Source organism: Callithrix jacchus, chromosome 3, assembly GCF_049354715.1.
Source record: "Callithrix jacchus isolate 240 chromosome 3, calJac240_pri, whole genome shotgun sequence".
NCBI classification, from domain to species: domain Eukaryota; kingdom Metazoa; phylum Chordata; class Mammalia; order Primates; family Cebidae; genus Callithrix; species Callithrix jacchus.
This window is the reverse complement of record NC_133504.1, coordinates 94,660,479-94,673,969: the sequence shown is the minus strand read 5'-3', so window position 1 is coordinate 94,673,969 and position 13,491 is coordinate 94,660,479. Positions and strand designations below refer to the sequence as shown.

The window sequence follows — 13,491 nt, the reverse complement described above, 5'->3', positions numbered from 1 at the left end:
CCACCATCTTCCAGTATTTCACCATAATGATGACACACAAAAGGAAAGAGGAGAGGCACCTGATATATGTTCTCTTGGCCTTTTAGAAAATATGGTGTTGTTCCTTCAGATGTGAATCTACAGGAAAGGTGATGCTGAGCTGGGTGCAGTGGCTCACACCTGTAATCCCAGCACTTTGGGAGGCCAAGGTGGGCAGATCATGAGGTCGGGAAATCAAGACCATCCTGACTACTATGGTGAAACCCCATCTCTACAAAAAATTAGGTGCGTGTGGTGACATGCACCTGTAGTCCCAGCTACTCAGGAGGCTCAGGCAGGAGAATCGCTTGAACCCAGGAGGTGGAGTTTGCAGTGAGCCAAGATGGCCCCACTGCACTCCAGCCTGGGTGAGAGACCAAGACTCCATCTCAAAAAAGAAAGAAAGAAATGTGATACTGTAGATATCAGGGGAATGCATCTGGTTCAAAAAGGTTACCATGGGAAAAACCAGAAGAGTCTACGGTGTTACCCAGCATGCTGTTGGCATTGTTGTAAACAACAAGTTAAGTGCAAGATTGTTGCCAAGAGAATTAATGTGTTGAGCATAATAAGCACTCTAAGAGCCAAGATAGCTCCCAAAAACTCAAGAAGAAAAGGAAGGAAAAGAAAAAGAAAGAAGCCAAAGAGGAGGGAATCTGAGTTCAATGGAAACACCAGCTGGCTTCACCCAGAGAAGTGCACTGTGAGGACCCATGGAAGAGCCTGAGCTGCTGGAACCTGTTTCCTATGAATGCACGGCATACAGGTGTTTAAAAAATAAAAGAGCTCTGGACTGTAAAAATATTTCTTTTCATTAAGCAGAAATGTGGTGTCCCCTCCCCCAAAGAAACATTTTAACTTAAAAAAAAAAAAAACGGTTACTATGTGTCAGACCAAGTCATGTATCTTCCATCCATCATCTCACTTAGTCCAAGTAACTCTTAAAAGTCACCTTATATTTTTAACCTAATGTTATTGAAGGGAAAATGCAGATTAAGTAACTTGTCCAAGATTATACAGACAGGAAGTGGCCCAGCCAGGATTTCAAAGCATAAGTACTTAACTACTATGATATAAAATGAAAATCCTCAGAAACTATAAATCCATGAAACATGAAAAACATAACACCAATATTGGGGGGAAAAAAGATTATAAAATAAGTATTCTGTAAACACTATTTAAAACTTTTACCGTCACATTTTGTAAATAGAAAAAGTCTTCATGGCACATGACTTAGTATGTCAGGTAAGCTATAAATTTGAACCTGTGTTTTTCATGAATTCTCAGTGAAGCTTCTTCTCATAAAAGGAATAGGGCCATCAACTAGGCATATTTAGGTGCTAACATCACATATTATTTTAAAAAATAGATCCCGTTTCAAATTGCTTCTGGATATACCCAGATATTTAAAACATCTAATTACAGATACGAAAGCATAAGGACAATCAGATTATTAAATCACATGTTAAACATAGGGGTTTTTTTTAAGTTAAAACTTTTTAAGGCATTACTTTAAAAAATGCTGCTTTTTCCTCACAAAAAGGCCAATTTATATTAACATAGGCCTGTATAGTATGCCAATTAGACAAATACTGGTGCAAAGAGAACGACTATAGAGCCAGGGCCCTACAGTGGGGTTGGAGACCAGCTCTCTCATCTCTCTTTGCCCCTTAAATCACATACCAGCATGTTCATATGTGATATATGCCCAATTCTACTTAAACATTTACAATTATAGAATTGTAGAAGTGGCATATCAATAATCATCTAATCTAGAGAGTCTAAACTTTTCAGGACCCATGGATGGACTCTAAGGAGCATGTGACAACCTAGCATTGTAAGCACTGCATTGGTGTATGTGTGGAGAGACCCACAGATAAGTTAATCCTCCAAGAAGTCCACAGCACATGAATCCTTTCACCTGTTGCTGCACTACAATGTGATACTCTGTATATAAATGATACTGTTGAAGACAGCCCTAAAAAGAGCCATAGAACATACTATAACTATATTCAAACTTATCCATTTTAAAGATACATTCTTAAGTTCTACTGCATTAAAAATCATTACTTACTGCCAATACAAGCTCTCTGATGTTTTTCACATAGAGTGTCACATAGTCCTTGATATAGGTTGGCCGGTCAGTGAAATTTATATGATACCAATTCATCATCAGCGCTGCCTCATTTTCATTATTGCCACTCCATATGATGATAGAGGGATGAGATTTCAGTCTCTTGATCTGAAAATTAAAACATAAAATGATTTTCAAAAAGTTAACATAAAATCTCAGAGCTATAATTACCTATAAAATTAGAGCCCTTGCATTTCTGCACACAAATTCTTATGTGCCAAAAAACTAATTTGAAAATGGCTAGTCATCTTAGCTGTAGGAATATATTTAGGGAAATCTTTGAGATTCTTCTTAACTAGATTTTATAAACACTGATACATAGGGTTTCTCTCCTCTGCTGTATAAAAACTGAAGACAATATAATCCCTTTTTTAGAAAGAGAAAGAAAAAGAGAATGAATAAATTCATCATTATGTAGATTGCCACAAAAAAACTGCCAGGAAATACAAAAGGCAGGAGACATTATATTTTGGGGACTGGTTCCTAAGAGCAAGTTGGAGTTTTGTGTGAAGAAATAAATGAGGCAAAGCAATCACTATCACTTAAAGAGAACAGGGGTACCTATGCAGTCTCCACTGGTATCAGAAAACCAGAAGGAAAACTAGAGAAGGGTCTACAAAGCAAGTGAGTACTAGAGGTATGCTGGCAGTTAAAGACAAATATGGAATACTCTAAAGGAAAACCGATTAGGGCAATCAGTGATGTCTTCTGAAATAACTATCAATGTCATGTCCTGAGAAATCAACTAACATATCTAATTATACAAGGGACATTAGAGAATCTCCCTGCAAACCATGCCACATGAGGCCTGCATAAACTGAGCTCAGCTGGGCTGGACCTGCACAAAGGCAAAAGGATCCACTTGTGCTATGTTTGCACTGGACAGACTCAGACATGTCCCTTCTTCTAACACCCTGGGACATGAGCTCCAACATAGAGCAATTAAATTCCATTGAGAATGGCAGAGTGAGTCAACGGTCAAGAGAAATTCTTTTGGAGCATGTTTTGGCAAAGTTACCGCATAGGTTCACTTTCACTGTAATGCATGATTACACTGACAGCCCCCACTGATGTTCTCCTTTCAAGCTCAGAAACCCACATACATGAAATAGAAATGCACTGAAGGTATATTAAAAAGATATTTCCTTTTTTAAAAATTAAATCTTGTGTTTTTCTCGGCCAGCCATATAAACACTATTTCCTTTTTATGTCTTTGAACATGCCCAGGAAAGGGACAGCTGCTACCACCTGTGACTGACATATTTATGCCACTGATGAAAATACAAATATAAATCCTGAAGGGACAAAAAGCTTCAGTGACACTGTGTTACACATAGCTTTCAAGCTGACTTAGAGTTTTATGGTAAGCTTTACTTTAAAATGTTAACAAACTCTGCATAAAATGGTTCTTATTATCTTTAATAATACATCAAAGAACTGAAGATACATAGATGCTGTATTTTAATTATTTATAGGAAAGAAAACTAAAAATAAAATTGAAATGTTTACAACCTGTGTAACTATAATTAATATGTTTAAAGTTATTCATTCATCTATTCATCTATCCACTTTGTGAATAATCCACAGATTGGGACACAGAGGGGAATGAGTCCTAGGCCTCAGGGAGATGGCAATCTTGCGGGGTGACAAATCCTTGAACAAGTAATTCAAGGTGTGATTTGTGTCCCAAAAGGCAAAAGAAAAGTGACCTAATCTACACTAGCAGATAGAAAAAGGTTTTTCCCATGCTCAAGGTAAGAGGGGCCAAAGAAGAACAAAGGAGGTGGCCCACAAGGGCAGGGGATGGAGAAGATGGTCCAGGACATAGACAGCAAGAGGGAGATGGTGCCTGAACAAGTGCGGACACCAGCAGGACGGGGTCCCGCATAAGCGGATCTTATACTTACCCAGAGGGCAAGAAGCTACCTCAAGAGAGCTGCTGGCAAGGGAAGGATTCAATTGTACTTTTTAAACCTTTTATTTTAAAATGAAACACAGTTACAGAAAACACATTATGATGTGGTGAATTATTATAAGGCAATCATCCTTGTAGCCACCACCCAGGGCAACCACACGGGAAGCCCTCCATGTGCCTCTTCCTAATCACAGCCCCTTCCTCCTTCCAAAAGTAACCACTATCTTGAGCTTATAGAAATTGCTTCCTTGCATTTCTGTATGGTTTTTCACAAAATATACATCTGCAGACACTATATTATGAACTCTAGATTTCAACACACTTGATGGATTCAATTCATTGACACCCTTATCCTTATTGAGTCTTAAATTGTCCGCTTTTTGGCTGCTCAGAGTCTCTCAAAATCCTTTTGATGTAACTTTGATAGCTTCCTTGTTATCTGTATGTTGAGATATTCCAGGACCAGGGTTCTGAGCAGGAATGTAGTATGACTTAAAATGTGTCAGTGGAAGATGACTTTGGCAGCTCTGTTGAGTATGTATATATGGAAAGAGACCAGTACTAGGGAGCCCAATCAGAAAACAAATGCAATGATTGAGGAGACAGAAAAATAGGATATGAGCTAGAGTAGTAAGTATAGGGGTGAGAAAGTAAATACAAATACAAGTAACACTGGCATCAAAAAATTGTCTCAACTTTAAAACCAGTTGGATGTGGAAGGTGAGAAAAGAGAAAGTATCAATGATTATCATATTTCCTGCTAAAAAGGAAAACAAAGACATGCTGAGTTAGTGGTGGTAGTGGGATAGCTGGTATTATTTGTTATTTCTTTTATACTGCATGCCTTCCATATATTATCCTATTTAATCTTTGAAACAGTTTCATGAGGAGTGACATCACACCAAGTTATAGATACAGAAATCGAGGCTCAAGAGGTAAAGTGACCTCACTAAGGTGGCAGGCTCACCATTCAAGAAGAAATATCAAAATATTTGTTCTTTGCACATCAACATTGCAAAAAATCTGGCAGACAGTTGGACATGAGAAGTTGAAATCAGAGTCGATGATGATCCACATTGTAGCTTTACCTGAGGTTACCAAGAAAATGGATTTGTTTCCTTCTTTAACATGTCGCAGAGCATTATCAAAACTCATTAAGTCTGCACAGTCTTGCAAATTCTTTACAAAGTAGGGGCGATCTCCTGGTGCAGTGATCACTTCTAATGGATGCTAATGAACCAGTCCAATGTTTCAATAGTATTTTACTAACATACGATACATTCACAAGTTGGTTCCAAAACTGTATTTTGGGAGTATATCAGGATTCAGAATTTTCTTGTACTGTAAAGCATCCCACTCTGATTCTACATGGAAACCCATGCCACGCACTTAATATTTAGGGTAGAGGAAATATAATGCAATCTGTTTCAAAGCATGATTATCCCCTAAACAGACCTTGCTGCAGAAATAAGTATATTGAGCACACAGCTGATAAATCTCAGCTCTGTAGCTAAAATTATCAGTTGATAATATTATATGAACACCATTGCCATTTGTAAAAAGAAGATAGTCCAGGATCACCTAATACACTTCCTGTTCCAGACCTAGAGTCAGCCATTTCTCTAAGAAGCTTTTCTCTTAACAGAAAAGATCATTTCAATATAAGAATACTCAATAGTACAATGTGAGGCATTATTTCTAGGTCTTTTCAGTGGACAGAAAAAGCATATAACCACTTCCTTGCATTTATATATCTGTGAATATAAATATAAATGTCAATATGTGGAATCCAAAATAAATCAAGGAATCAATTATCAATTTAAAATTTTCTCCTGAGCAATTCAAACAGTGGCATTGCTGTTTGCTAAGGTGAAAACTTCAGGAAAAGCAAGACTTGGGAAGGCAATACACGTTTAGTTTGTACATATTACATTTCAGATGCCTGTTAAATGTCCAAGCAGAGGCACCAGGTAGGCAGTTGGATGTAAGAAAGAGGAATTCAGCAAAGAAATCAGACCTGGGGATAAATCTCGAAGTCATCAGCCAATAGATGATGGTAAAGCCATGATACTGGGTAGAATCACCTAGGTTATCAATTACCTGTGTAATTTTTCATGGGATTTAGTAGATAACAAACACCAAAAATGAAGCAAAATTTTTAAAAAGGCAAAATTAAAACATATGATGTGTTTTCTTTCTTCTTGGAAGAGAAATAACATACCTGGTAAGCAACTTCTGCTCTCACTGAATCCAGGAAGCCCTGATCAGTTGGATAAAGGGCACAGGCAAACATAAAATCCTGCCACACCTAGCAAATCAAATAAAAGGTAATGTAACACTTCCATAAGTTTTATTACACAGAAGAAAGTCTTTATTCTGAGCTCTAGGCATTATCTTTCACACAAATGAAAAATCAAGTTGGCCCGATGAGTGTAATCACTGGGGGACCATTATGCATACAGGCAACCAGGAAACGTATCACAGACATTAGGACTTCCCAGAGCTGCACAAAAGTGTACAGAAACCCAAGAAGAGAAAATCCTAGGCAGGTATAAAAGAAAGGGAAGATGGAAGAATTTGAAAAAGGAAAAAAATGTGTGGAGGGGACACAAAATGAGGCTTCCCTCCAGCCCCTCCTAACTCCTAATTCATTCCAATTTTCATCAGGCACTTGGTATTAAGAGATGCACCTTAATAACAAAGGCATTAAGAATACCTTTGGTTAAGACTCAATGACTGCTAAGAATCATATTTCATTTATAAAGAGTTAACTTTTCATAGACAAAAGGATTACATGCACAATTTAGTAATGAAACCTTGTAGGTCCCCCCTAAGGAGGCTGTGTGATGCAGTGGTTAAGATCATAGCCCCAGCTGGGTGCTGTGGCTCATGCCTATAATCCCAGCACTTTGGGAGGCCAAGGAGGGTGGATCACCTGAGGTCAGCAGTTCGAGACCAGCCTGGCCAACATGGTGAAACTCTGTCTCTACTAAAAATACAAAAATTAGCTGGGCATGGTGGCACACACCTGTAATCCTAGCTACTTGGGAGGCTGAGGCAGAAGAATTGCTTGAACCTGGGAGGTGGAGGCAGCAGTGAGCCAAAATCACACCGCTGCATTCCAGCCTAGGCAACAGAGTGAGAATTTGTCTCAAAAAAAGGAAGAAAATAAAAGAAAAAAAGAAAAGAAAGAAAAAAGAATGAAAGAACATAGCCTGTCTGAGTCAGTTTCTTGATTCCATCATAAACGGACTGTTAGAGTTTGGGTAAAATATTTAACCTCTCTATGTGTCAGTTTCCTTATCTGTAAATAGGGATAGAGAATAGTAACTACCTCACTGAATGGGCATGAGGATAAAATAAAATATATAGAGCACTTAGAACAATTCCTGGCACTCAGTAAATATTGTAAAATATTGTCATCATTACAATAACCATCAGCATTATCATTATTAATATAATTCCTAGTCTCCTGGGACACTCTTTATATTTTAGAACAATAATAATAAAATTAACAGAATATATTTTCTTTGTTTTATCCTCAAAATTGCAAAACATGTTAGAAGTACCTAATAACAATATTAGATGTGAGCCAGCCACAGTAGCTCACATCTGTAATCTCAGCACTTTAAGAGGCCAAGGCGGGTGGATCACCTGAGGCCAGGAGTTTGAGGCCAGCCTGGCCAACATGGTGAAACTCCAGCTCTATTAAAAATACAAAAATTAGCTGGATGCCAATTTACTAAAAATACAAAATTTAGTACATGGCTATAATCCTAGCTGCTCTGGAGGTTGGGACAGGAGAATCGCTTGAACCCGGGGTGAGGGAGGGTGCAGTGAGCTGAGATCGCACCACTACATTCCAGCCTGGGACAGAGTGAGACTTCTCACTCTGTCTCAAGAAAAGAAAAATTAAAAATTAGAAAAACAATATCAAACACACCTTTTCTTTACCTAATTTCATATTTTCTTCTCTTTAGGTTTTGTCAGATCTCCTTTAAGTGTTTTAAATATTCTATTTTCTTTTATATGCATGCCTAATATCACAAAGAAAATTATTTCAAAAGTAGTTATATATATATATATATATATATATATATATATATATATATATACTGGGATATAAATAATTTATAGGACATCTATCATTTAAAAATAAATAATTATGGTAGTTGCTATCACCTATGGCTCTGGGTTTATAAGATGCCAGTTATTCTTATAGCCTAAAATGGAATATCATTCCTGGCTCTGAGACAGGAAGGAAAGGGCAATTGCATCATTCAGCATGTTGGCAGTCAAAATGAGGATATAGTAACTTATCAATATATAAAATGCTATCAACTTCTCACCATTATTCCTAGTTCATCACAGAGTTCATAGAATTCATCCTGCTCATAAATTCCTCCTCCCCAAACCCGAAGAGTATTCATGTTAGCATCCACAACAGACTGCAAAAGGCGCTGTAACCTGCAGAAGACATTTTACAAACAAATCCTAATTTGGAAAAAAAAAAACAGATTGTGCCAGATAAACACATTTCTAAATGTGTTTAGAAAAACATACTCTAAAATCATGATGGTTTGGTTATAATTGCGAATTAAAGGAAGTAAGATAAAATTATGTACACATTAACTGTAAACACATAACCAGAAAAAGGATGGGTGATATCTACCTACTAATTTTTCAGTAACATTATTATACTATTTTTAAAATTAAATTATTGTTTTATATGTATTCCTATAAAAATACAGTTGTAAGCCTTGGAAAGTATCCTCTAATTCTATATAACTCCTCCAAACTATAAAACAAAACCAAGACTTGAGTATTAGTGCCTGTTACCCTTATCTCCTTGTATAGAATTTCTCCAGCCCAGTATTTCTTTCTCTAGTAAATTTCCTTTCTACCTTTTCCAATTCCTATTCACATGACCCTCAGGAAAATCTAGAAACTTACAGGCAGCTTGAGAGCATGTACCCTTCCTCAATCCCCAGAACACTGCTCAAGCCAAATGACAGGCTGCGCAGTCCCAGGGCACTGTGGGCTTAGCACAGGCACCGCAGGCAGGCTTGCCAATTGGCCCAGCCAGGCTGAACCACCACAGCCAACCCAGCCCCAGCCAGGAGGATAGAGGAGCATTTGAAAAGGAGAAGATAGAGCCAATTATCTCCTGTCTATGTCTGAAGAACAATTTCATTTTCTTATGAAATCTAAATAGACACATTTTAAAGTAAAAGGAAATTACCACAACTTTTAGAAAAAAATCTGGGTTTAGTTACTGACATTTACATTCTAAGCATCAAATAATAAACTACAATGCACACTTATACATTTGTAAATATGCTAAAATGTTATTTAACTTAGATAATAAATAAGTTTAAATGTGTTTATTTTCATTTCATAAAGTTTATTTTCAGCATCAAAAAGATGTAAGTTTACAGATCTAATTAGAAAATATTACTTTCTTCCAAAGTTCTACTCTTGCAGTCTCAGAAAAACATTTTCATTTTTTTATCTAGATCTAGAACTGTTAAGACTATATTTTGTTTTAAAATAAATTGTATTATGTATATTTAAGGTATATGACATGATGTTATAGGATACATATAGATAGTTAAAAAATAACTATAGTGAAACAAACTAACATACTCAGCATCCTACATTAGGAGTCCCAACCCCCAGGCCACGAACTGGACCATGGACCAGCACAAGGTGAGCAGCAGGTGAGCAATCGTTACTACCTGACCTCTTGTCAGATCAGTGGCACATTAGATTGTTAAAGGAGCAGGAACCCCATTTTGAACTGCGCATGCAAGGGATCCAGGTTGCATGCTTCTTATGAGATTCTAATTCCTGATGATCTGAGGTGGAACAGTTTCATCCCAAAACTATCCCCCCACCCCCTGCCCCCAATCCATGGAAAAACTGTCTTCCATGAAACTGATCCTTGGTGCTAAAAAGGCTGGGGACTGCTGTCCTACACAGTTACCCACTCTTTCCACGCTTGTGGCCAGAGTAGCCAAAATCTACTCATTTAGCATGAATCCCATAAATAACACAATTATTTTTCTCCACAGTCCTAGGGCACATCAGATCTCTGGACTTGTTCTTCTTCATATCTGTTACTTTGTATACTCTGATCAACAGTTCCCAGTTTCCTTCCCACCCTCCCACAACCAAACACCCATAACACACAAGATTTCTTCTAGTTCTTTTGTTAAGATATAAGCAGAAGAATATGCAAGTATTGGAACTGCTGGCAAGATGGCCAAATAGGAACAGCTCTGGTGTGCAGTTCCCAGCAAGAGCGATGCAGAAGGCGGGTAATCTCTGCGTTTCCCACTGAGGTACCTGGTTCATCTCATTGGGACTGGTTAGACAGTGGGTGCAGCTGAAGGAGGGTAAGTCAAAGCAGGGTGGGGCATCACCTCACCTGGGAAGTGCAAAGGGGTAGAGAACTCCATCTCCTAGCCAAGGGAAGCCATTAAGGACTGCTCCTGGCACTCCAGCCCAGATACTGTGCTTTTCCCATGATCTTCACAACCCGCAGACCAGGAGATTCCCACTGGTGCCTACAACACCAGGGCCCTGAGTTTCCAGCACAAAACTGAGCATCTATTTGGGAAGACACCAAGCTAGCCACAGCAGTTTTCTTTTTTTCGTACCCCAGTGGCACCTGGAACATCAGTGAAACAAAACCATTCACTCCCCTGAAAAAGGGGCTCAAGCCAGGGAGTCAAGTGATCTGGCTTGGCCAGGTCCCACCCCCACAAAGACCAGCAAGCTAAGTTTCACTGGCTTGAAATTCTTGCAGTCAGTACAATAGTCTGAGCTCAACCTGGGAGGTTTGAGCTCCTCCATGGGGGTAGGGGCATCTGCCATTGCTAAGGCTCAAGTAGGAAGTTTTGTTTTTTTCCTGTGAACCATATGAAATTGCCATTTGTGTGAGTCAACAAATGGTCAAAACTAATAGAACTAGCCCGCCACCTAGGAAAAAAACAAAAAGTAAACCTTGAAGGGTTTTTTAATTTGCCGATCTCGATTTTGCCATTGAAATCTACTCACATAGCAGCTATGCTGCATGAAAATTCTTAGCAAGTCTAATGAGGTCACCACAGGAAGAGTGGATTTGAAATTCAGTCCTTGAGCAGAGATGGGTAAGGAACATCAGAGACTGTGCCTACTTTTAGATCGATCCCATGGTCACGCCTCTCTAAATTCCTCCCTGTGGTGCTGCCTGAAAGAAAGCTGATCCAAGTCTCTGTCCTTCTGGAATCAGATAACTGCTCTGTTCCCTGATTTCTTACCTCTAGCCATGGAAAAATCGGTTTTATTCTGGTATCTTCCTAGGCTTCTCCAAAGCTATTCTGCTTCTGCCTATAAACTTCCTTCTCTTCCTTCTACTTCTCCAGTGAACTCACTGTGTTCTAAAAGTTTGGGCTTTTGGAAAGCAAAGCCAGAAAGCCTTAGAGACTTTCTACTTTCTGATTATAAAATGAACTTCCCCTGAGGCAAAGCAAATGGGGCAGGGGTAGTGGGGGAAAAAAGTGAAGGAAGAAAGTAATTAGTATCACAAAAAATTTAGCCACAAGCAGAATATATGGTAGAGTGGTAGAGATCAGAAATGTACAAGAACATCATCTCCTTAATAATTTTCCTCAGACCAGATTTTAATTGTCTTGAAATCTGAGAGACTTTAAGACAAAGGAAGAGCTTCTTGGACTCATTTGACTCCAGACTTCGTCCTCTGGGACAGTGAACTAGCACAGTCCACACCTCACGAAGGACTAAGTCCGACGTGGATTTGTGAAATGGATTGGGCTGGTTCCCACCTTGTTTGAACTGGTATATTACAAATAATCTGAATAAGAGCTCAGGAATCACTTCCAGACATTCAGGATCAGAGCAGGACAGGCTAAAGAAACTTCTCCAAACATGTTGTTGTTGTTGTTGTTGTTTTTGAAAGAAAAAAAAAGAAAGAGAGAAAGAAAGAAAAGCGGGGGGAAAAGGAATCAAGAAGAGGAAGAAAGAAGAAGAGGGAGAGAGAACGGGAGTGTTGCTTTATTGCCCAGGCTAGAATGCAGTCTAAAAATGGGTATTGAAAACCTCCCTTATGCCAATAATTGTGCTTAATAATGGCCAACCAATATTTCATTTAAACCTGTGAGTAGGTGTGATGTGGTACTGATAAGAGTGTATATTCCGTGTATTTAAAGTGGAGAGTTCTATAAATGTTTATTAAGTCCACCTGTTCTGGATCTGAGTTCAAGTCCTGGATATCCCTATTAATTTTCTGTCTCGTTGATCTATCTAATATTGATGTTGAAGTCTCCCACTATTATTGTGTGGGAGTCTAAGTCTCTTTATAAGTCTTATGTATCCTGTATTGGGTGCGTATCATTAGCTCTTCTTGTTGCATTGATCCTTTTACCATTATGTCCTCTTTTGATCTTTGTTGCTTTAAAATCTATTTTATCAGAGGCAAGAATTGCAACTCCTACTTTTTATTTATTTATTTATTTTTGCTCTCCATTTGGTTGATAAGTCTTTCTCCATTCCTTTGTTTTGAGTCTTTATGTATCCTTGCTTGTAAGATGGGTCTGGATGTGACATACTGATGGGTTTTGGCTGTATCTTTTGATTGGGGGATTTAGTCGATTTAAATTTAGGATTACTGCCATTTGATGTTAGCTGGCTGTTTTGCCCATTACGTGATGTAAATTCTTCATTATGTTGATGCTCTTTACTTTTTGGTATATTTTTAGAAAGGCTAATACTGGTTGTTCCTGTCTATGTGTAGTGCTTCTTTCAGAAGCTCTTGTAAAGCAGGCCTGGTGGTACTGAGATCTCTGAGTACTTGCTTGTTCACAAAAGATTTTATTTTTCCTTCAGTTGTGAAGCTTAGTTTGGCTGAATATGAAATTCTGGGTTGAAAGTTCTGTTCTTTAAGGATGTTGAATATTGGCCCCCACTCTCTTCTGGCTTATAGGGTTTCTGCTGAGAGATCTGCTGTGAGTCTGATAGGCTTCCCTTTGTGGGTAACCTGACCTTTCCCTCTGGCTACCCTTAGTATTTTCTCCTTCATTTCAACCCTGGTGAATCTAATGATTATATGCCTGAGGGTTTCTCTTCTTGAGGAATATCTTTGTGGTGTTCTCTGTATTACCTGGAGTTGAATATTGTCCTGCCTTGCTAGGTTGGGAAAGATTTCCTGAATAATATCCTGAAGAGTATTTTCCAGCTTGGATTCATTGTCTTCGTCACATTCAGGTACACCTGTCAAACGTAGATTAGGTCTTTTCACATAGTCCCATATTTCTTGGAGACTTTGCTCATTCCCTTTTATCCTTTTTACTCTATTATTGTCTTCTCATTTTATTTCACTAAGTTGGTCTTCAACTTCCAGTATCCTTTCTTCTGCTTGATC

The 13,491-nt window shown here is 38.4% G+C and overlaps 1 protein-coding gene across 2 annotated transcripts in view; it reads right to left on the bottom strand.

Annotated features, from left to right (window-relative positions):
- Nucleotides 1-13,491, bottom strand: part of MANBA (mannosidase beta) — a 123,369-nt gene that overhangs the window by 32,433 nt on the left and 77,445 nt on the right. For both annotated transcript variants that reach the window (XM_002745542.6, XM_054253117.2), the window contains exons 9-11: nucleotides 8,417-8,534; nucleotides 6,289-6,375; nucleotides 2,093-2,260 (exon numbers count right to left, since the gene is read on the bottom strand). In XM_002745542.6, the coding sequence (XP_002745588.1) occupies nucleotides 2,093-2,260; nucleotides 6,289-6,375; nucleotides 8,417-8,534 (373 nt within the window). The remainder of the gene's footprint in view (nucleotides 1-2,092; nucleotides 2,261-6,288; nucleotides 6,376-8,416; nucleotides 8,535-13,491) is intronic.